Consider the following 22,452-nt stretch of genomic DNA (forward strand, 5'->3'; position numbering starts at 1 on the left):
ATAGTTTCAGAAGGAATGGTACCAGCTCCTCCTTGTACCTCTGGTAGAATTCAGCTGTGAATCCATCTGGTCCTGGACTTTTTTTGGTGGGTAGGCTATTAATTGTTGCCTCAATTTCAGAGCCTGCTATTGGTCTATTCAGGGATTCAACTTCTTCCTGGTTTAGTCTTGGAAGAGTGTAAGTGTCCAGGAAATTATCCATTTCTTCTAGATTTTCTAGTTGATTTGCGTAGAGGCATTTATAGTATTCTCTGATGGTTGTTTGTATTTCTGTGGGGTCGGTGGTGATATCCCCTTTATCATTTTTTATTGCGTCTATTTGATTCCTCTCTCTTTTCTTCTTTATTAGTCTAGCTAGCGGTCTGTCAATTTTGTTTATCTTTTCAAAAAACCAACTCCTGGATTCATTGATTTTTTGGAGGGTTTTTTGTGACTCTATCTCCTTCAGTTCTGCTCTGATCTTAGTTATTTCTTGCCTTCTGCTAGCTTTTGAATGTGTTTGCTCTTGCCTCTCTAGTTCTTTTAATTGTGATGTTAGAGTGTCAATTTTAGATCTCTCCTGCTTTCTCTTGTGGGAATTTAGTGCTATAAATTTCCCTCTACACACTGCTTTAAATGTGTCCCAGAGATTCTGGTATGTTGTATCTTTGTTCTCATTGGTTTCAAAGAACATCTTTATTTCTGCTTTCATTTCGTTATGTACCCAGTAGTCATTCAGGAGCAGGTTGTTCAGTTTCCATGTAGTTGAGCGGTTTTGATTGAGTTTCTTAGTCCTGAGTTCTAGTTTGATTGCACTGTGGTCTGAGAGACAGTTTGTTATAATTTCAGTTCTTGTACATTTGCTGAGGAGTGCTTTACTTCCAATTATGTGGTCAATTTTGGAATAAGTGCGATGTGGTGCTGAGAAGAATGTATATTCTGTTGATTTGGGGTGGAGAGTTCTATAGATGTCTATTAGGTCCGCTTGGTGCAGAGATGAGTTCAATTCCTGGATATCCTTGTTAACTTTCTGTCTCGTTGATCTGTCTAATGTTGACAGTGGAGTGTTGAAGTCTCCCATTATTATTGTATGGGAGTCTAAGTCTCTTTGTAGGTCTCTAAGGACTTGCTTTATGAATCTGGGTGCTCCTGTATTGGGTGCATATATATTTAGGAGAGTTAGCTCTTCCTGTTGAATTGATCCCTTTACCATTATGTAATGGCCTTCTTTGTCTCTTTTGATCTTTGATGGTTTAAAGTCTGTTTTATCAGAGACTAGGATTGCAACCCCTGCTTTTTTTTGTTCTCCATTTGCTTGGTAGATCTTCCTCCATCCCTTTATTTTGAGCCTATGTATGTCTCTGCATGTGAGATGGGTCTCCTGAATACAGCAGACTGATGGGTCTTGACTCTTGATCCAGTTTGCCAGTCTGTGTCTTTTAATTGGAGCATTTAGTCCATTGACATTTAAGGTTAATATTGTTATGTGTGAACTTGATCCTGTCATTATGATATTAACTGGTTATTTTGCTCGTTAGTTGATGCAGTTTCTTCCTAGCCTCGATGGTCTTTACATTTTGGCATGTTTTTGCAATGGCTGGTACCGGTTGTTCCTTTCCATGTTTAGGGCTTCCTTCAGGGTCTCTTGTAAGGCAGGCCTGGTGGTGACAAAATCTCTAAGCATTTGCTTATCTGTAAAGGATTTTATTTCTCCTTCACTGATGAAGCTTAGTTTGGCGGGATATGAAATTCTCGGTTGAAAATTCTTTTCTTTAAGAACGTTGAATATTGGCCCCCACTCTCTTCTGGCTTGTAGAGTTTCTGCCGAGAGGTCTGCTGTTATTCTGATGGGCTTCCCTTTGTGGGTAACCCGACCTTTCTCTCTGGCTGCCCTTAAGATTTTTTCCTTCATTTCAACTTTGGTGAATCTGGCAATTATGTGTCTTGGAGTTGCTCTTCTGGAGGAGTATCTTTGTGGCGTTCTCTGTATTTCCTGAATTTGAATGTTGGCCTGCCCTACTAGGTTGGGGAAGTTCTCCTGGATGATATCCTGAAGAGTGTTTTCCAACTTGGTTCCATTTTCCCCCTCACTTTCAGGCACCCCAATCAGACGTAGATTTGGTCTTTTTACATAATCCCATACTTCTTGCAGGCTTTGTTCATTTCTTTTTCTTCTTTTTTCTTTTGGTTTCTCTTCTCGCTTCATTTCATTCATTTGATCCTCAATCGCTGATACTCTTTCCTCCAGTTGATCGAGTCGGTTACCGAAGCTTGTGCATTTGTCACGTATTTCTCGTGTCATGGTTTTCATCTCTGTCATTTCGTTTATGATCTTCTCTGCATTAATTAGTCTAGCTGTCAATTCTTCCACTTTTTTTCAAGATTTTTAGTTTCTTTGCGCTGGGTACGTAATTCCTCCTTTAGCTCTGAGAGGTTTGATGGACTGAAGCCTTCTTCTCTCATCTCGTCAAAGTCATTCTCTGACCAGCTTTGATCCGTTGCTGGCGATGGGCTGCGCTCCTTTGCAGGGGGAGATGCGCTCTTATTTTTTGAATTTCCAGCTTTTCTGCCCTGCTTCTTCCCCATCTTTGTGGTTTTATCTGTCTCTGGACTTTGATGATGGTGACGTACTGATGGGGTTTTGGTATAGGTGTCCTTCCTGTTTGATAGTTTTCCGTCTGACAGTCAGAAGGACTGTCTGTTGGTCTGTTAGAGATTGCTTGAGGTCCACTCCAGACCCTGTTTGCCTGGGTATCAGCAGCAGAGGTTGCCGAAGATAGAATATTGCTGAACAGCGAGTGTACCTGTCTGATTCTTTCTTTGGAAGTTTCCTCTCAGGGGTGACGCCACCCTGTGAGGTGTGGGGTATCAGACTGCCCCTAGTGGGGGATGTCTCCCAGCTAGGCTACTCAGGGGTCAGGGACCCACCTGAGCAGGCAGTCTGTCCGTTCTCAGATCTCAACCTCCGCGTTAGGAGATCCACGGCTCTCCCCAAAGCTGTCAGACAGAGTCGTTCGGGTCTGCAGCGGCCCGCTCTTTCCCCTAATGGACTGCAGCTGTGCGCTGTCCGCAGCGGTAGAGTCTACAGAGACAGGCAGGCTTCCTTGAGCTGCTGTGAGCTCCACCCAGTTCGAGCTTCCCAGCGGCTTTGTTTACCTACTTAAGCCTCAGCAATGGCGGGCGCCCCTCCCCCAGCCTCGCTGCTGCCTTGCGGATAGATCGCCGCAGAGGGCTGTGTTAGCTGTGAGGGAGGCTCCGTGGGCGTGGGACCCTCCCGGCCAGGTGTGGGATATATTCTCCTGGTGTGCCTGTTTCCTTAAAGCGCAGTATTGGGGTGGGAGTTACCCGATTTTCCAGGTGTTGTGTGTCTCAGTTCCCCTGGCTAGGAAAAGGGATTTCCTTCCCCCTTGCGCTTCCAGGTGAGGCGATGCCTCGCCCTGCTTCAGCTCACGCTGGTCAGGCTGCAGCAGCTGACCAGCACCGATTGTCCGGCACTCCCTAGAGAGATGACCCCAGTACCTCAGTTGAAAATGCAGAAATCACCGGTCTTCTGTGTCGCTCGCGCTGGGAGTTGGAGACTGGAGCTGTTCCTATTCGGCCATCTTGCTCCGCCCACCGCAACCTCCTTCATTTTCAAAGCTGAATAATACTCCATTTTGTGTGTGTGTGTGTGTGTGTACACACACAGTAGTCCCCTCTTATTTGCGGTGTTTACATTCAAGACCCCAGTGGATGCCTGAAACTGTGGATAGTACTAAATCCTGTGTGTGTGTGTGTGTGTGTGTGTGTGTGTGTGTGTATACTATGTTTTTTCCAGATGACAATGAGCTACTAAGTGACTAACAGGTAGGTAGCTTATACAACATGAATATGCTGGATAAAGGGACAGTTCATGTCCTGGGAGAGATAGAGAGTGAAGAGGCAAGATTTCATCATGCTATTCCGAATGGTGCACAGTGTAAGACATGTTAATTATTTATTTCTGAAATCTTCCATTTAATATTTTCAGACCGTGGTTGACCATAGATAACTGAAACCACAGAAAATGAAACCATGGATAAGGTGGACTACTGTACCACATTTTCTTTATCCACTCATCCATCAATGGACGTCTTGGTTGCTTTCACATCTTGACTATCGTGAACAATGCTGCTGCAAATATGGGTGTGCAAGTACCTTCAAGATCCTGTTTTCCATCCTTTTGAATAGATATGTGGTAGTCGGATTGCTGAGTCATTTTTAATTTTTTAAGGAACCCCCATACTGTTTTTCATAGTGTTTTCCACCATTTTACAGTCTCACCAACTGTACACAAGCATTCCATTTTCTCCACATCCTCACCAGTATTTGTTATTTTCTGGTTTTTTATTTTTGGTAGTGGCCATTTTAATGGCCATGAAGTGATATCTCATTATGGTTTTGATTTGCATTTCCCTGATGATTAGTGATGTTGAACATCTTTTCATATGCTTTTTGGTCATTTGTATGTCTTCTTTGGAGAAATGTCTATTCCTTTGGCCAGTTTTTAACTGGGTTATTACTGCTTTTTGATTATTGAGTTATAGGAGTTCTTTATATGTTTTATATATTCTGGATATTAGCCCCATATCTGATAATACAGTTTACAAATATTTCCTCCCATTCCCTAGGTTACCTTTTCACTCTGTTGATTGTTTCCTTCATTGTGCAGAAGTTTTTTGTGCTATAGTGCCATTTGTCTGTTTTTGCTTTTGTTACTTGTGCTTTTGGTGTCATAGCCAAGAAATTACTGCCCATTCCAGTGTCATGAAGTTTTTCCCCTGTGTTTTGTTCTAGGAGTTCTATTGTTTCAGGTCTTCTATTTAGGTCTTTAATCCATTTTGAGTTGATGTTTGTACATGGTGTATACAAATGATTCCTTTGCATATAGACATCTAGATTTCCCAACACTATTTGTTGAAGAGACTATCCTTTTCCTGTTGTGTAGTCTTGGTACTCTTGTTAAAGATCATTTGACCATACACATGAGAGTTTATATCTGTTCTCTTTCACTGGTCTGTGTCCAAAACCATACAGTTTTGATTACTGTAGCTTTGTAGCTTTGTTATATACTTTGAAATGAGGACATTTGAGGCCTCCAGCCTTGTTTGTCTTTTTCAAGATTGTTTTGGTCATTTGTGGTCTTTTGAGATTTCATATGAATTTCAGGATCTTTTTTCTGTGTCTTTAAAAATCCTATGGAGGCTTTAGTAGGGATTGCTTTAGTTTATAGATTGCTTTGGATAGTATGGACATTTTAACAATATTAAGTCTTCTAACCTGTAAACATGAATGTCTTTGCATTAATTTGAGTCATCTTCAATTTCTTTCAGTGATGTTTTGTAGTTTTCAGTATAGAAGTCTTTTGCCTCTTAAGTTTATTTCTAAGTATTTTATTCTTTTTGATACCCTTGTAAATGGAATTGTTTTCTTAGTTAACCTTTCGGATTGTTCATTGTTACTGCATAGAAATATAGCTGATTTTTCAGTTTTGATTTTTATATCCTGCAATTTTACTGAATTCATTTTTTTGGTTCTAATAGTTTTCTTGTGGAGTCTTTAAGGTTTTCTACATATAAGATGATGCCATCTGTGAACAGAGGTAATTTTATTTGTTCCTTTGCAATTTGGATGCTTTTAATTTGTTTTTCTTGCCTAATTGCTCTGCCAAGAACTTCCAGTACTAGGTTGAATAGAAGTGGTGAGAGTGGACATCCTTGCCTTGTTCCTGATCTTAGAGGAAGAGCTTTCAGTTTTTCAGCATTAAATTTGATATAAGGTGACGGCTTTTCATCTATGACCCTTCTTATGCTGAGGTAATTTCCTTCTATTCTCAGTTTGTTGAGTGGTGTTTTTGTTTTTTGTTTTTTTGTTTTTAAATCATGCGAGGGTGCTAAATTTAGCTAGATACTTTTTCTGCATCAATTGAGGTGGCCATGTGATTGTTGCCCTTCATTTTGTCAATGTGGTATATTACATGTATTGATTCTGTATGGTGACTCATTTTGCATCCCGGGGTAAATTTCATTTTATGTATGTAATTATTTTAATGTGCTATTTAATTCAGTTCACTAGGTTGTTGAGGATTTTTGTTTCAATATTCATCAAGGATATTGGTCTATAGTTTTCTTGTAGTAATCTTTGTCTGGCTTTGGTATCACAGTAATGCTAGCATCATAAACTGAGTTTAGAAATATTCCTTCTTGTCTTAGTCTGTTCGTGCCACTGTAACAAAATACAGCAGACTGGGTAATATATAGACAATTGATATTTATTTCTCATAGTACTGGCATCTGGTAAATCCAAGACCACAGTGTTAGCACATTTGGTGTCTGGTGAAGGCCCAGACTCTGCTTCCAAGATGGCAATTTGAACACTGTGTTCTCACATTGTGAAAGGAACAGAAGGGAAAAGGGCCAAACCCTTTGTGAAGCCTCTTTTATAAAGGCTTTAATTCCATTTACAAAGCAAGAGCCCTCGTGAACCGATTGTTTCATAAAGGCCCCACCTCTTAATACTGCCGCATTGGAGATTAAGTTTCAACATTAATTTTGCAGGGGACACAGGCATTCAAATAATAACACCTCCTCTTCAAATTTTTAGAAGAGTTTGAGAAGGAATGACAATTATTCTTTTTTAAATGTTTGGTAGAGTTTTTCACTGAAGCCATCTGGTCCTGGCCTTTTCTTTATTCGGAGGCTGTTGATTACTGATTTGATGTCCTTGCTAGGTATAGGTCTGTTCAGATTTTCTGTTTTCTTTATAATTCAGTCTTGGTAGGTTTTATATTTATGTGAATTAATTCATTTTCAGGTTATCCAGTTTGTTGACATATAATTATTCATAGTCATTTCTTTTACTTTTTATTTTTGTGGCATCTGTTGTAATGTTTCTTGTTTCACTTCTGATTTATATGAGTCTTTGCTATAGTTTTCTTAATGGCTTGTCAATTTTGTTGATCTTTTTAAAAAACTAACTCATAGTTGATTTTTTTCCTCTGTTGTTTTTCTAGGGTCTATTTTGTTTATTTCAGCTCTAATCACCGCTGTTACCTTCCTTTTGCTAACTTTGGGTTTTATTGGTCCTTTTTTTCCCCCAGTTCCTTGAAGTATAAAATTGTTTGATTGGGATCTTTCTTTTTTAATGTGAGTATTTACCACTATAAACTGCCTCGTAGTTCTGCTCTTGCTGCATCCCAAAAGTATGTTGTGCTTTTATTTTCATTTGTCTCAAGATATTTTCTCATTTTCCTTGTGATTTCATCTTTGACCCACAGTTTTTCCAGGAGTATATTATTTAATTTCCACATATTTGTGAATTTTTTAGTTTTTCTACTGCTGTTGATACCTAGTTTCATTTCATTGTGATCAGAAAAGATACTTGGTATGATTTCGGCCTTCTTAAATTTTTTAAGACTTGTTTTGAGGCCTACTGGAGAATATTCCATGTATATGTGAGAAGAATGTGCATTCTTCTGCTGTTTGGTGGAGTATTCTGTGTATGCCTATTAGGTTCAGTTGGGGTATAATGCTGTTTAAGTCTTCCTATTCCTTGTTGGTTGTCTATCTGGTTTTTCTATTCATTATTAAAGTAGGGTATGGAAATTTCCTACTATTATGTTACTATGAATTTCTCCTTTCAATTCTCTGTTAGCTTTGTATATTTGGGTGCTCTAATAGGTGAATATACATATATTTTTCCCCTTCCTCCTCTTCTTGTTTGAGATGGTCTTGCTCTATTGCCCATGCTGGTCTCAAACTTCTGGGCTTAAATGATGCTTCTGCCTTGGCCTCTTGAGTAGCTGGGACTAGGGCAGGTACACACTACTGCACCTGGCTAGGTGCCTGTATCCTTATATTTATACGTGCTATATCTTTTTGGTGAATTGACCCTTTTATTATCATATAATGTTCTTCTTTGCCTCTTGTAACAGTTTTTTACTTAGTAAAACTCTGTTTTCCCTAATACAAGTATGATCACCTGCCTTCCTTTGGTTTCCATTTGCATGGAATATAAAGATATCCACTGTTTCACTCTTGGCCTGTGTGTTTTTATGTCTAAGGTGAGTCTTTTGTAGACAGTGTATAGTTGAATCTTGCTTGTATATTTATTCAGCCACTCTCTATCTTTCAATTGGACAGTTTAATCCATTTACATTTAAACTAATTACGGATAGTGGAGGACTTACTATTGCCATTTTGTTAATTGTTTTCTGCTTATCTTATAGCTATTGTCACTGTTCTCTGGTTGCTTTCATTTTTGTTTCATTTTTTTAATTGATGTGCTTTGATTCCTTTCTCATTTTCTTTTGTATATTTCATGTATATACATACACACACACACACACAAATTTATTGTGGTTAGAATTCTTCAAGCTTCTTGAATTTGGATTTCCATTTCCTTTCCTCACACTTGGGATATTATTTCTTCAGATTAGCTCTAATGCTTTTTCTCTTTCTGGAATTCCCATAATGCGTATATTGATACACTTCATAGTATCCGATAAGTCCCTTAGGATTTCTCCACTTTTTTAAGTTCATTTTTCTCTTTATTCTTTGGGGCCAGTAATTTCAAATGACCTGTCTTTAAGTTTGCTGATTCTTCTGCTGTATAAAGTCTGCTGTTGAACCCCTTTTTAATCCATTTATTGTATTCTTCAGCTATAGAATTTATTGGTTTCTTTTTTATAGTTTCTGTGTCTTTGTTGATTTTATTTTGTCATGCATTTTTTTCCTTGACATTGTTTAGTTGCTTATCTGTGTTGTCTTGTAGATCATTGAGTTTCTTTTAGACATTTATTTTGAATTCTTTTTCAGATATTTCATAGATACCCATTTCTTTGGGTTTAGTTTCAGGATATTTATTTTGTTCCATTGATTGTGCTATTTCCTTGTTTCTTCATATGCTTTGTAAGTTCATTCTTGTTTTTAGCTGAGTGTGTTTGAAAAAAATAACCACCTTTTTTGGCCTTTATGGACTGGTCTCATACAGGAGAAAACCTTCATCAATTAACCTATGTAGAGATTCTAGGGGCCTCTAAAACCTTTTAGGGGAGATGTGTTTTCTGTGGCCTTGTGTGTGTAATTTCCCAGTTAGAGAGATTTGCTGGTTTCTTTTTCAGGAGCTTTTAATCTCTTGCTCACTCTGTATTTGTGGGTAGTTTTACAGGTTCTTGGTCTGCAGCAGCAAGCTGTCCCACTCTCCCCTGAATCAAGTGAGACGTTAGTCCCTTGAATGGCTCCCTGAAAAGTTGGAACACCATATTCACACTCCAGTCTTCTCCCTCCCACCTTTGGTGGATTCACACCGGGCTGCACTGGCTTCTCTGTGGCACCATAAGACCTCTTGCTACTGCAAGCCATCCTTACATTACCAGTTCCATTATTGCTTTGAGTTTGTGAGGCAAGAGGAAAAACAATCCTTCAAGAAACCCTCTGAAAAGCCAACATTGCATGCATGTTCTTCTCCCTGCTGCTCTCCCCCATCACCCAGAAGCTGCAAAAAGAGCTTAACTATGCCAGCTTGGGGAAGAGGTTATTGTGGATAAAGTGAAATGGCTCTTCTTACCTTTCAATGCACCTCTTCTGGGCTTTGCACTTACCTGGAGTACTGCAACTTCTTAATTGGTTTCTGAAGTTCTCATAAAGGTATTTTGATTTATTGATATATTACCCTTATCTTATTAAATGCACTGAATGTTTGTTTTGATTTGTCTCCCCTCAACACCCCATATTGCCCTTTCTTCCTTGAGTGTAGAACAGATCTATGAATGCTTCATGTTATCCCCAGGCTACAATCGCCGCCTTATGGTTCTTGTCATCCTTCCGAGTGAGTGTTTCTCCCTCCTCTTGCTCCCCATCTGCTCTTATTTCAGACAATTGTGTAGCTTTTGGCTCAGCTTCTGCTCTCAATTATGGTTATTCTCCAAGCTGCAGATTGACCTTTCCTGCTAGGACTTTCAAAATTTCACCAAGGGTTCCAATAACTGTTTGCTGCCAGGCTTTTAGGTTCACTGAAAAAAAAAAAAAAAAATCTCTTCATGACTCAGGTGTTTTGATTTTTGGAGATGGTACCTAACGTGCAAGGTTATATTTGAGTCTCTATGGAATATGGTTTTTCCTGGTGCTTTTGATCATATAGTTATTAATTTATTTTCTGAAAATATCTTCACATGTTCTATAAATATACCTAAGTGCAGGCACTACCTATAGTAAATATTTGTAAGTCTATCTGTCTTTAAAAATGAACTAAGGTCCTCCAGGGCAGAAATGAAATCTTGTACATCTTGGTTTCCTTAAACCTTGTGCAGTGGTTGGCATATACTGGGCTTATTTAGTAGAATTGCATTGAATAATAAATTGTCAGACTTAGAACGCTTTTCTATGATACAGTTCTTGGCATAAATAAGAAACTGCAGAAATCCATTTTTCATTCCGTTTACCACTCTTGTCTTAGGACCTCTTAAGTAGACAGATATTTATGATTTCTTTGTTATGTTGCTCTAAAAAATATATAGCCTAATTATGGGGCTTTTGATAGTCTTTTTGGCCCTGTGATTTTAAATAAATATAGGTGGTTGATTATTCAGAACATGCCTTTGCAGTCAGACAGTCCTGGATTCAAATTCTTTTTTACATTTTCTATATGACTTTGGGCAAGTTACTTTATCTCCCTAAGTTTCAGTTTCCTTATCTATTAAATGAGGATGTAATAATAATAATAATACCTCCTAGAGATACTGGAGGGATTATTTGAGATAATACATACGTGATGCCTAGGATATAACACTAAAAAAGTATTAGATAGTATTATTAAAATAAACACACAGAGATACATTCTGTGTTACATTTTAAGCCTTTTGCTTCTTAGCCATTAAAAATCAACAAGTGGTAACTATTGTTATGTTGATAATTCTTTTTTTCATCTAATAGGTTGATTATATCTGATGCCTAATATCTTCATTAGAGAGAAAAAGCTAATTAACCCCAGAAACTAAGTAGCACATACAAATATGGTTTATTGCTTTTCCATAGTCAGAAATCCTAGTCTAGTTGTATTTAAAGCCTGATAAGAATAGCCATCAGCTTAATGTAATTTTTTATCTTAAAAACTTAGCTATCCAAGCACAAAAGAATACATGTTATATAATTCCATTTATATAAAATAGAAAATTAAAGTAACAGAAAACAGATTAAGTGGTTAAATAGGACAAGGCCAAACTGCAGAAGGGCATGAGGAAGCCATTGGAGGTATTGGAAACATTCTACATCTTGACCATGATAATAATATATACCAAAACACATTGAATTGTGCACTTTCAGTGGAAGCAGTTTATTCTATGTAAATTATACATTAATAAATGGATTTTTTTTTTAGTAAGACCTTTTTTCTGAGAAAAATGTGGTACTCTGCTGATTGTTAATGAATACTAAGTCCTAAACCTAAAGGCATGTACTTGACCAAATTTAGGTCTGTGTCTGCTCATTTATAGTAGCATCCTGCCCATATGGAAATCAGACTGTTGGCAGCATCAGACCTCCAAAATATGGTCCTGAAGCTGGAAATAAATGGGAAATGCCTAAATACCCATCACAAAACCCATGCCTTTATTCCAAAAGAGTGCTCAATAATCCCAATCAGAGTCTATTGAAGACAGTTTTATATAAAAATTAATAAATCCTTTTGTCTTGTTTCCAAGCTTACAGTGGATAAAAAGCAAATTGGAAGGAGAACACAGTTAATAACCTGCAAGGAGGATTTAAAAATATAAAACTAGATCTAAGAACTAGAAGTTCAATAATTGGGATCAATTTAGGTTAGAGAAAGGCAACTCAATACACTACAATAGTCTCTGGGATGTTTCTGTATTCAAACAGTAAGATGTTAATAAACTTGAGTCATCAAGAAAAATGTTAAATTGTATTCCACATATGATACTTAGGATGGTGTAATTTATATAGAAATGATTAAATGAAAGCATTGTATTGTTTAACAGAGTTAAATAGGGATCTGAAAAACCTGCGTATGAATTTGTGGGTTTGTGTTTGTACACACGCTCACACTTATGTATTACTCTGTGCTTTTGTAGACTTCTGTCATGGTGTAACTTTTTATCCTGACATATTAGTAGCCTCAATTATAATAAGATTTCAGTTAGCTTTTAGTGGGACCAAATACCAACTCTTGAATAAGCCAAGTCTATTATTAATTATTCGAACATATTGATTATTTCTAGGCCTACTCTAGTTTTTAAATGATTGGAATATGTGTAAAATGCCTTTCTGTAGGTACAAATATAAATTTATGTAGTAGCAGGACACAATGTTTAGTATTGGTCCTATGGTTTAGCAGTAAAATGAAACATAGTAGGTAGCAGAAGTTACTATAGTTGGCTCACTACATTAAAAAAGTTGTTTGTAGGCCAGGCTCACTAATGTAATCCCAGCACTTTCGGAGGCTGAGGCAGGCAGGTCACATGTAGCCAGGAGTTCAGGACCAGCCTGGCCAACATGGCAAAACCCCAACTCTGCTAAATGTTAGCTGGGCTTGGTGGTGCACATCTGTAATCCCAGCTACTCGGGATTACTTGAACCAGGGAAGTAGAGGTTGCAGTGAGCCAAGATTATGCCACTGTACTCCAACCTGGGTAACAGAGGGAGACTCTGTCTCAGAAAAAAAAAAGACAAGTTGTTTATCATTTATTTACTCCCAATTGTCAATAGAAAAAGCAGCTTCATATTGTATCGGTCATCACACTAAGACCATTATGACTGCGTAAATGGCAAACACTCTATCATGGTAATTATCACTTTTTAAATTATGTCCAACAAAACTACAGTAATCTGATTATATTTTGGCAGTTATATGTAATTTCTGTATATTTTTAAAAATTCTTTTTATTATTACATATAGCTAGCTAACTTAGGGGAAACCATTTATGAAGTCTTTACTAATTTTATTCCACTTAGGAGGCATGATATATGCCAAGTACTATGCCTGTCTCTGGTGCTTTAAAGTAAGTAAAACTAATAACCGATTCTTAAGGACTCACAGGCAATAGCGAACCATTAACAATTTTCGAGAGGGAAAAAGCATGTGATAAGATCCCTCAAACGCATAATATTAATTATCACAGTATATGTCCCATAACTTTTTCTATTTTACTGGATACTTAATGTGGTTTCCAGGTTTAGCTATTTATGGATTTTGCTGCCAGATGTGTATATATATATATATATATGCTTACATATAATCACACATATTGTCTAGGATATTACCTAGGAGTAGGATTAATATGTTGTAGGGTATGTATATATTCAACTTTAGTAAATGATATAAAACTCCTTTGTTAAACAATATAGCAGGTACTGATAATATTAGCTACTCTGTATCCTTGCTGGTACTTAGTATTGTTAAGCTTGTTAAATTTTGCCAGTCTGAGGATTTATTTGCAATTACTGGACTATTTTGTGAGGACCAGTTCTTGGTGTAGGTGTGCTTTCATCCATTGTGTAAATGTGTGTTCTTCCATTATAATAAAAATTTTTGAGTTATCGCTTTGATTCCTTCCCCTTCCATTTTGTCTCTTCTCTCTTTCTATAAATGTTAGACTTTCTGGATTGATTATCTTAATTATTTTCTCTCCTTTTTTTTCATCTTTTTGTCTTTTTGTTCTTTAAAATTTTCTCAACTTTATCTTTTTTAAAAAAACTTTCATTTATGCTATATTCCTTTTTCTACTTATTTTTCTATGTATTCTATATTCCTTTTTTACAGCATTCCAGTTTTTTTGGTTAAATTCTGTTCAAGAATAGGAACAGGAAACATCTTATTTTGGGTTTTTGAGCGTATTTTCATTCCCATGCATGATTTTGTTTCCTCTAACTTGCCTTGATTCTGTTTGTTTATCATAATCTTTGTCTTTCATCAGAGGAGTTTTCCTCGGATGTCAGGTGATCCTTGGCTGTCTGCTCATACTTAAGCATATGGGACACTAAAAAGCTGGCTGGTAGTTATGAGAGCTTGGGGAAAGCCTGACAATTATAGGATGATGGTCTCTACTCTTAAGTCTTTTTAGTTGAGTTGATCAGATTTCCAAGAGTAGAATCTTTCAGTCTCCTATCAGGGAAGGTACAAGCCTTCTGATAACCTCATGTTGAAGAGAAATGGAGGTATCAGTTTCCTCAGTATTTAAATTTTAGGTATTTAAAACTTTCACTTAGTTTTCAAGATGATACCTCTGCTTGTATTTCCTTAGTTCCCTATCTCCATGTTTTATCCTGCCTAAAAAACAGAACTTAAGTCTTCTGCCATGGTGGGGAAGGGATAACAATGGGGACAGGATTGGGGAGGGCAGGAGGAATATCTAACTGCTTCTTTAACAGGCTTCAAGTTAATCCTTCCAGAGCTGTGTCAGTTCCACTGTTCAGAAGATAGCTTCTTTGGAAGTTTAATTAGGCAAATTGGATTTCTTCTTCACTGAAAATGATTTATTTGGCCAAGGAAATATCATTGTGAGTTGACATAATTTAATACTTTTCCCCATAATCCAAAATTATATAGCAAGATAGAACAAAAGTCATAGCCTAACAAAGTTTTGGATGGGAGATCATTTAAGGCTTTGTCTTCCATAGCCTTCCTTAATTCATAGAATTCATCTAAATTTTTTAGTATTTAATTGAATGCATCATCATATTCTTATTTCTGTTTCAACTTTTCTTCCAAGAGTGTCTTATGATTGAATGAATGTATGAGATATTTATATTTCACCATTAGATTAGCTTTTTTGACTCTGGCAAACAACACACAAATTATATTTATGATAAATAAAACTGTTTTTGTATGTTGGTTGTGGGAAATACTTCTAACATTTTATTGTTAGCTTAGACCAGTGTGTTGTATATGTTTTGTTTTCTGTTTGTTAACACAAAACATCTGTTAGCTTGCAGCTTTCCTTCGAAGAGATTCTTTCAAATCACTTTGGCCTCAAATTAGAATTAATTCTTGGTTTTGTACAAAGTAAAGTAAAATTCTGAAAGCTATTCTTTATACATTTTTTCATCATTTTTTTCTTCTAGACTGAATTTGTTGCCGATATGATTTATTTGCTGAAAAATAGAAAATATGGTATATTAAGGATTTTGTTTATTTTGGAAAAGATGTTAGAATTATATATCTTGAAAGGCATCTGAATGCATCTGGGCACAGCATTAAACAGCTTTTTAAAATAGGAAACCCAAAACCTGGAATCACTGGAGGAAGATGTTCTTTCTAGAAAGCGGTATTATGTACAACAGTAGCAGTTAAAAGCCTTTCTTTTCTATTTGTTTACTATAGTACCACTCTGGAGAAAATGAATTTTCATCTTGTTGAACTCTACCTAGGTGAGAATTGGGCCTATACAGCTTCAAGTATGTTCACCGAGGAATAAACAGCTATTAAACACGGGCAGAGTCAGATAATAAAAGGAAAAGATGAAAAGAAAATTATCCTATAAAAGTCAAAGAGAAATGATTTTGGCAGTTATATGTAATTTCTGTATATTTTTAAAAATTCTTTTGATTATTACATATAGCTAGCTAACTTAGGGGAAACCATTTATGAAGTCTTTACTAATTCTATTTCACTTACTTAGGAGGCATGATATATGCCAAGTACTATGCCTGTCTCTGGTGCTTTAAAGTAAGTAAAACTAATAACCGATTCTTAAGGACTCATAGGCAATATGAGTAGCCCTCAATAGTTTTTAAGTGCTCTGCAGTCAAGGGTTCAGTAGTTGTCACTAGGTCCACTTAATATGTCCTCCTTTCAATATATGTAAATCTCTCAGCTTTCGCCTTTGAATTCAGAGGCCTCATTCCCAGGACACAGTGGAAAGACCTCCTTTGCTTGCTTCTCCTCCCCGCTTTGCACACTGTTGTCTTCCCACTCTAACCAAGTGACGAATACAAACTTATTCAGAGACATCCAGAAGAAAATTTCACAAAGAGCCCCTCCTTGCCTTTTGTTAACTGTAAAGTAAATCAGTGCAGAGATGTTTCTGTACAGCCAGTGTTGCCAGTTATTTATTTAGCCATCTTCCATGCATATCTATTGAATATTTTTGCTGTTTTACTTTAGTGTTGGTAACTCATTCTGTCATTCTCTGCAGGGGCCTAAGCTAACAGAGAAGGAGAAAGGAAACTACCATTCGAGCCTACTATATATATTTAGCTTTGACTTAAATATCCTCATGTAATCCTCCCAGCCATCTGGGGTAGGGTGATGTTATTCCTATTTTTTAGATGCAGAATCTGACGAATGATTTTCCCAAAGTCACCCAGCTAGGAAGTGGCAGATCCAGGATTTAAACTTACAACTGTCTGATGCCAAAGCCTAAGGTTTTCTCTTAAACATATAGGACCCACATTTGCCTGCCCCTGGCCAAACCGTATTTCAAGACTGCGGGAGAAGACTGCAAGGGTGCTTTTGTACTTGGACATAAGCAGTAGCTCTGAGATCTTATGTAAGCTTAACTGTTGTGCTCTGTTGTACTAGGCAGTGAGTTTCTTGGTTTTATGGTGTGAGGGAGATACTAGATTCACTTGGTTTTGTGAATCACTTTACAGAATCTTTCTACATAAGAGCAAGATTCTATATGTATATAGTTATTAAAATAAATCAATCTGAAGATGGACTTTTTAAAATTTAGCATCTTGTGTCTTTGTATTGACCCTGTTTTATGTTTATCTTTTTACCATTGGCGTTACCAAGGGACTAGGAACTTGATTGTGAACCACCTAGTACTTGACAGTAAAGTACCTGGGTGTTTTGTTAACTATTTGTTGAATAAATGACAATCTGCAAGCAGTGAACTTCAAGGAAAGAGTCTTTCTTTGACCTTAGATTTGGAATCTCCCCCTTTATGGCTCTTCCTATGTAGAACAGGCACATCCATTCCCACCTTTCTCAAAGATTTTCTGTCCTCTTTCTCTTCTTCTAATTCCACAAAGCACAATATGCCTTTCAGATAAAGAAAGTGGAGAAGTCTCTGTTAGTCTGCTGTGGTGCTGTTCCTAGGTAACTTCCCAAGTTAAAGAGAGTAGCTCAGAGTAGGTGATGAAAGCTTGGCAGTTCTCTTAGTAAAATATAATGCAATTTTTCTTTAAAAAGATCAATCATAATTCCAAAATGGAAATTCTTTTTTTTTTGCCCTTTGAAGCCAAGTTTTAATCAAACCAGGTTATAAATTTTTTTGGTTATCTGATCATCTCCCTTTAGACTGAAAGTTTTATTGAATTGGAAGCCTGGAGCTGAAGTACAGGCGGAGCGGGAATTGGAAATTGTGGGCAGGATCTTCTGAAGTCACTGAGTTGTGAAAGAGGAAAGGACAAATAGGGTTTTTTGCACAGCTCCTTTCAGGTTGCCAGGCCTCTTCTTGGATGAATTAGACATCGTCCATTGGAAAGAACTAGGAAGTTAACTCTAGATAGACTTCCGCTCTTCAGTCAAACCATTCCCAGTGCAGCCATCTTCCCTGCATGCCCTGTGCCCCCATACTTCTCAGATTTCAGAAGGCAATTGAGTACTTAAATGACTGACACCATTGGTTGAATTGTTTTTAAATGCTATGTCCACTGTGGAAATGCCCACTGTAAAATCGTAAGTCCCAGCAGGAGTAAAATGGTTTGAGTCCTCATTGAAATGTCTCAGATACAACTGAAATATAAAGGGACTCAGTATTATGTGTGTTTATTATTGTAAGAGTCTTGTTAAAGCTATGAAGTTGCTTTCCATGTTGCAGATAATGTATATTAGGGAAAAAAAGGAAATGATGAAAGCAGTATATTAAACTGAAAAACTTTTGTATTTAACTTTGCTGTAGAAATTTCACCTTTCTAATTTTTTAGGCTTTATAATGAAAATTTGCTTGGGAGAAATGTGTCTTTAACATTAGGGGGAAATGGAGAACAAGAAAGTTTAATTATATGGATAGTTCACTTAAGTGTAAATCAAAATTTGATTGTTACTAAAGGATGGATAAATTATACTTTAGAAGGGCCAACATGGATAGTACGTTGGATTCTAGATTAAATCGTTATTAAAGTCTAATTTGAACCAAAGAAACAGACATGCCTCTGGCCATTATTTTTAAAAATATTTCCTTTCCATATTTTATTTCCACATTAAGATGTTTCTAACTTCTATCCATTTGGAATATAACCTATACCAGAACAATTTTGTTATGTAACAAGGTTATAATCCCATTTAACACTTTACTTAAACAGCGTTTATTTTAGTGTTTTAGTTCATCCCTGTTCTGTGTACTTTTAACAGTGAAATTAAATATATCCTTTGTGACTTGTTTAGTTTTTAATTAGTCTCACTCAGGGTTACCTTCAGGAGACCATGACATTGGCAGCTCTTGTTACCATGTTGCCTTTTGACATCTGCTTTCATTAGAGTCAGTGCATTTTCTTGCCTGTGTCTTCCTGCAAGGACACTGATGTTAATCGTGCCAAATTGGATCCATTTCTGAGGCTTGCTGCAGGAAACAAAATACTGAAATTATCATAAAAGTAAACCATTATTCTTCAGTTGTTAGAGCACATCATCAGAACATAAAATTGAAAACAGAATTTCTATAGTCCAATAGCTTATGACTTTTGTGCCATATTTGTACCATATATGTGCAATGTATATATTGCAAACATTTCTTGCACAGACCTAACCAGCAGACAGAATAATGACTTTTTAAAAAGGAAAGAAGAAGTCCTTGGCTTGTGGCCAGAAGTAGCAAAAGTGTGTTTCTGTGCCATGCTGCCCTGCATGGCTCAGGTTTCTGGAGTCAGCTCTACTTCGATTGCTGGCATCATATTCTGGTTAGCCCTAAATGGAGCTTTCCTATTAAAAGACATGACTGCTGAGGTCTAAAGTACATTGAATATTCTTATTGATCAACTTGAAGAAAAAATGTTAGTATAGAAATGTCTATTATGGAGTTGGCCAGTTGAATATTGACTATGTTTTAATGTGGTGTGAGGTTTATTTTCTCCCATTTTTTCCACAGGCACAATAAAGTGGTTTAAAAAGATAAATAAAAAAAAAATTCTTCCTCCTATGGTAGGCATGCTTTTGACTAGTTGTCCCTAGTTATTACAAGTTCATTCTTTGTGTTCAAAGGTTTAATTTTATATATTCCAGACGATTCAGAGAGATTAGCCACAGCTTATTTAAACAAAGAAGACACACACAAAACAAAGCAATAGTTTTTTGTTTTGTTTTGTTTTGTTTTTCAGAAAGAATTCAGTTGCTTACTTTTCTTAAAAACATCTTTCCCATTTCATTGAGGCAGATTTGGAAGTCAAACCAGAAACTTCAGGCTCTACTACGATGGCAAGCACTTTGTTGGGGAGAAACGCTTTGAGTCCATCCACGATCTGGTGACTGATGGCTTGATTACTCTCTATATTGAAACCAAGGCAGCAGAATACATTGCCAAGATGACGATAAACCCAATATATGAGCATATAGGATACACAACCTTAAACAGAGAGCCAGCATACAAAAAACATATGCCAGTCCTGAAAGAGACACATGATGAGAGAGATTCTACAGGCCAGGATGGGGTGTCAGAGAAAAGGGTAAGCTACTATGAAACCACACTTTGTCTTTTTCTGTTTGGGGTTCTTTTAAGAAAGCCATTATTGCCAGAAGAGATTGATTCCTCCACAGTGCTTTGGAAAGTATATGCATTTTTCTTAATGTCTAGTTTCTGTGATGCTGAGCTTTGCATATAACTAATTCTTGTTCTATTAAAATATGTCAGGTATATTTTTATATTCCTCATTGTTTTCTGTTTTATCCGTTTCACAATTTGAAAACTATGTTGGAAAAACGGCCCCTAATAAAAAATAGTTCAGGGAATTGGTCAGAAGCGTAACTCCTGGTCAAGAAAAGATAGCTACTATTACGTAAGTAACTGAGGGGGTTGCATTGTCTCACAAAATTACTTTTCTGTTTTCCTTAAAGATAATTTACTTTATAAATAGTTGTGTTCTTAGCAAGATTTTAATTTTGGAAGTCAGTCATTCTTGAGTAGGAGGAGGATTTATCTCTTTATAATCTGTTAAGAAGTAATTGAATGAGTATGATTTGCTTTTACTTTTCTTTAATTATAAAAGACAATTTAAGTTTTTTAGCTGTCATATTTTAATTGTGATATATTTCAGGTTAACATAAAAGTTTTAATTTCTTGGCATTAAGATTATTTTACTTTTGAAAATTGTCCCCAGCCTCCTACTCACCCCCAAGAAAAAAGTAAGAGATTTTCCTGATGTTTTATAGTGTGTGACATTTAGTTGGGGGCATTTTATGTATTGTAATTGGAACTGTGTTAATTCATAGTTATGTTTTTAAGTATCTTCAATTGCTAAATCAAAGAAATACAGTAGGTCTTGAGCTTGGATTCTATCACCAAATAGATCTGTGTGCAAGTTGTAATACCTGATTTGTCTGTGCTTTTGATTGTCTTATTTGTAGAATTGTAATAATGGTCAAGTTGCTGTGAGGAGTGAGTGAGATAGCTAGTGTAAAATGCTCCATCAGCACTTGGCACATGGAGACACTCAATGTAAGTTTGGTGGTAATGTTATTATATAGCAGCCATCTTACCTCAAGGCAGCATCCTCAAATAATTTCCCATTACCTTAGAGTGGGTACAGAATGGAAATAAGAAAGTTTGTGTCCAGCTCAAATTTTAGTTTTTGGCAGATCTTACATTGGCATTTTGTGGCTACGGAGAAATCAGCATTTAAAAGGATAAACTGTAGAAAATATATAAAACTGGTTTTTTATATATTCATATTTGCTAGGAATCACAAATCTTGTTTGGAAGTAGCCAGAGCTTAAAATCCTAAATACCTGTTGTATTTAATATTGTTCTTTTCATGGTCTAGTTCCCATTTTCTCACTATTGGTTGATTTTCCATCTATGGCATTTTTCAGTAATGCTTATATTTGAATATCTAATACTGACATTATATTCTTTGCAGATTTGCTAGAACATTCTAAGTCAGCATTTGTGAAATGTTTAAAAATGTGTACATCTGAGTCTTCAAAATTGATCAGCCTAATGATAACCTTTGTTAATGCATTCTGTACGTGCTTTCCAACACCAAGGGATTTAGCTAAAGACACTTAGCTGTTTAACATTAGGCAAGTCATTTGACTTCACCAGGCCTTGGTTGTCCCCCCATCAAAGTGGAAGTGATATTCACAGAGATAGTAAGCTGAGGTAGATACCTAGAAGACCCTGGTAGCTCCAGGAGTCATGGTTCCCTATGTATTCTAGCAACTTTCTGTGCTGAATTCCCTGGATTGTTTTGTGCTGGTGGACAGCAATAGCTACTGAGAGTGAAACTGCTGGCGCTGGGAAGTATCTCTCCGTGGCAGTACATAATTAAGAATCATTTTTAAAATTATTCTTTGCTTTAAACCGCATGCATCTTAAATCTAGCTGGCTTAAAATCTACTCACTCAAAAATAGATTTATTTTATTTACAGGTGTCATCCAACAGGACAGGGTTGATGACCTGTTCAACAGCTTGAAACATTGATTCCCTGTCACAATGGATGACATTTGTAAGTAAAGACAATCATGTTTGATTGATTTAAAGTATCTATTGACACAAGTATGGTTTAATAAATATTTAATGGGCCCTTAATAGCTAAAACCCCTCTTGTTCATGAATTCTTTACCTCAGAGGCCAAAAGTGTTGGCTTTGCAGGAATTAGCATGCTGTTGTGGAAAGATACTAGTGTTGGAATTAAGAGCTATGTTCTAGTTCTACAAGAATGAATTTTATATGTCACTTTGGGCAAACTGCTTTACTTTTCTGAGACTGTATTTCCCTAGCTTTATGGGAGGGCTTTGGACTAGGTGGTCTCCAAGATGTGGTTCTTTTAGTGTGTGATCCTTTAAGGAGTGTAGGTATTGTAGAAGAAAGATAACATCATACCAAAAGGAATACCTGATGGGGTCCTGAGAGGTGAGGTCTGTTTTTAGCTTATTCACCAACTAATTGTATGACCTTAGGACAGTCACCTCACCTGTCTGGATTTCAGTTTCTTTGTACGAGATAAGGCATTTTCTACAAAACATTAATTACACAGGATTTTAATAAATACTGCAAAAAGGGTTCTATGCTCAAATAGGTTTGATGAAAATTTCAGTTTTTTTAAAAGTCTGATCCTTTCTGTAGGCCTTCTCTGCGTTATGCATGACCTAATGTGATTATGACTCTCTAAGAATGCTCTCATACTTATTTGATCACCCTGCCATTATTAAGAACATTTTTGAAAAATAATGTTTCATGAAACCCACTTTGGGAAATTTTGAGCCAGATAATCTCCTAAGGTCTTTCTTTGTTTTAAAATAGAAAGATGAGAATTCCAAGTGTTTTTATTTTTTTGTTG

General features: G+C 36.5%; 1 protein-coding gene across 4 annotated transcripts in view; it reads left to right on the forward strand.

Annotated features, from left to right (window-relative positions):
- The window catches only part of CHN1 (chimerin 1), a 222,758-nt gene that overhangs the window by 116,760 nt on the left and 83,546 nt on the right, over nt 1-22,452 (forward strand). For 3 of the 4 annotated variants that reach the window (XM_033231065.1, XM_033231067.1, XM_033231066.1), the window contains one exon: nt 19,331-19,619. In XM_033231065.1, coding sequence (XP_033086956.1) covers nt 19,331-19,619 — 289 coding nt within the window. Of the gene's footprint in view, nt 1-19,330; nt 19,620-21,540; nt 21,619-22,452 lie in introns of those variants that run through there. The other variant, XM_033231068.1, reaches the window with a different exon arrangement.

The sequence above is a fragment of the Trachypithecus francoisi genome, unplaced genomic scaffold (genome assembly GCF_009764315.1).
Source record: "Trachypithecus francoisi isolate TF-2019V2 unplaced genomic scaffold, Tfra_2.0 Lachesis_group13, whole genome shotgun sequence".
Classification (NCBI taxonomy): Eukaryota; Metazoa; Chordata; class Mammalia; order Primates; family Cercopithecidae; genus Trachypithecus; species Trachypithecus francoisi.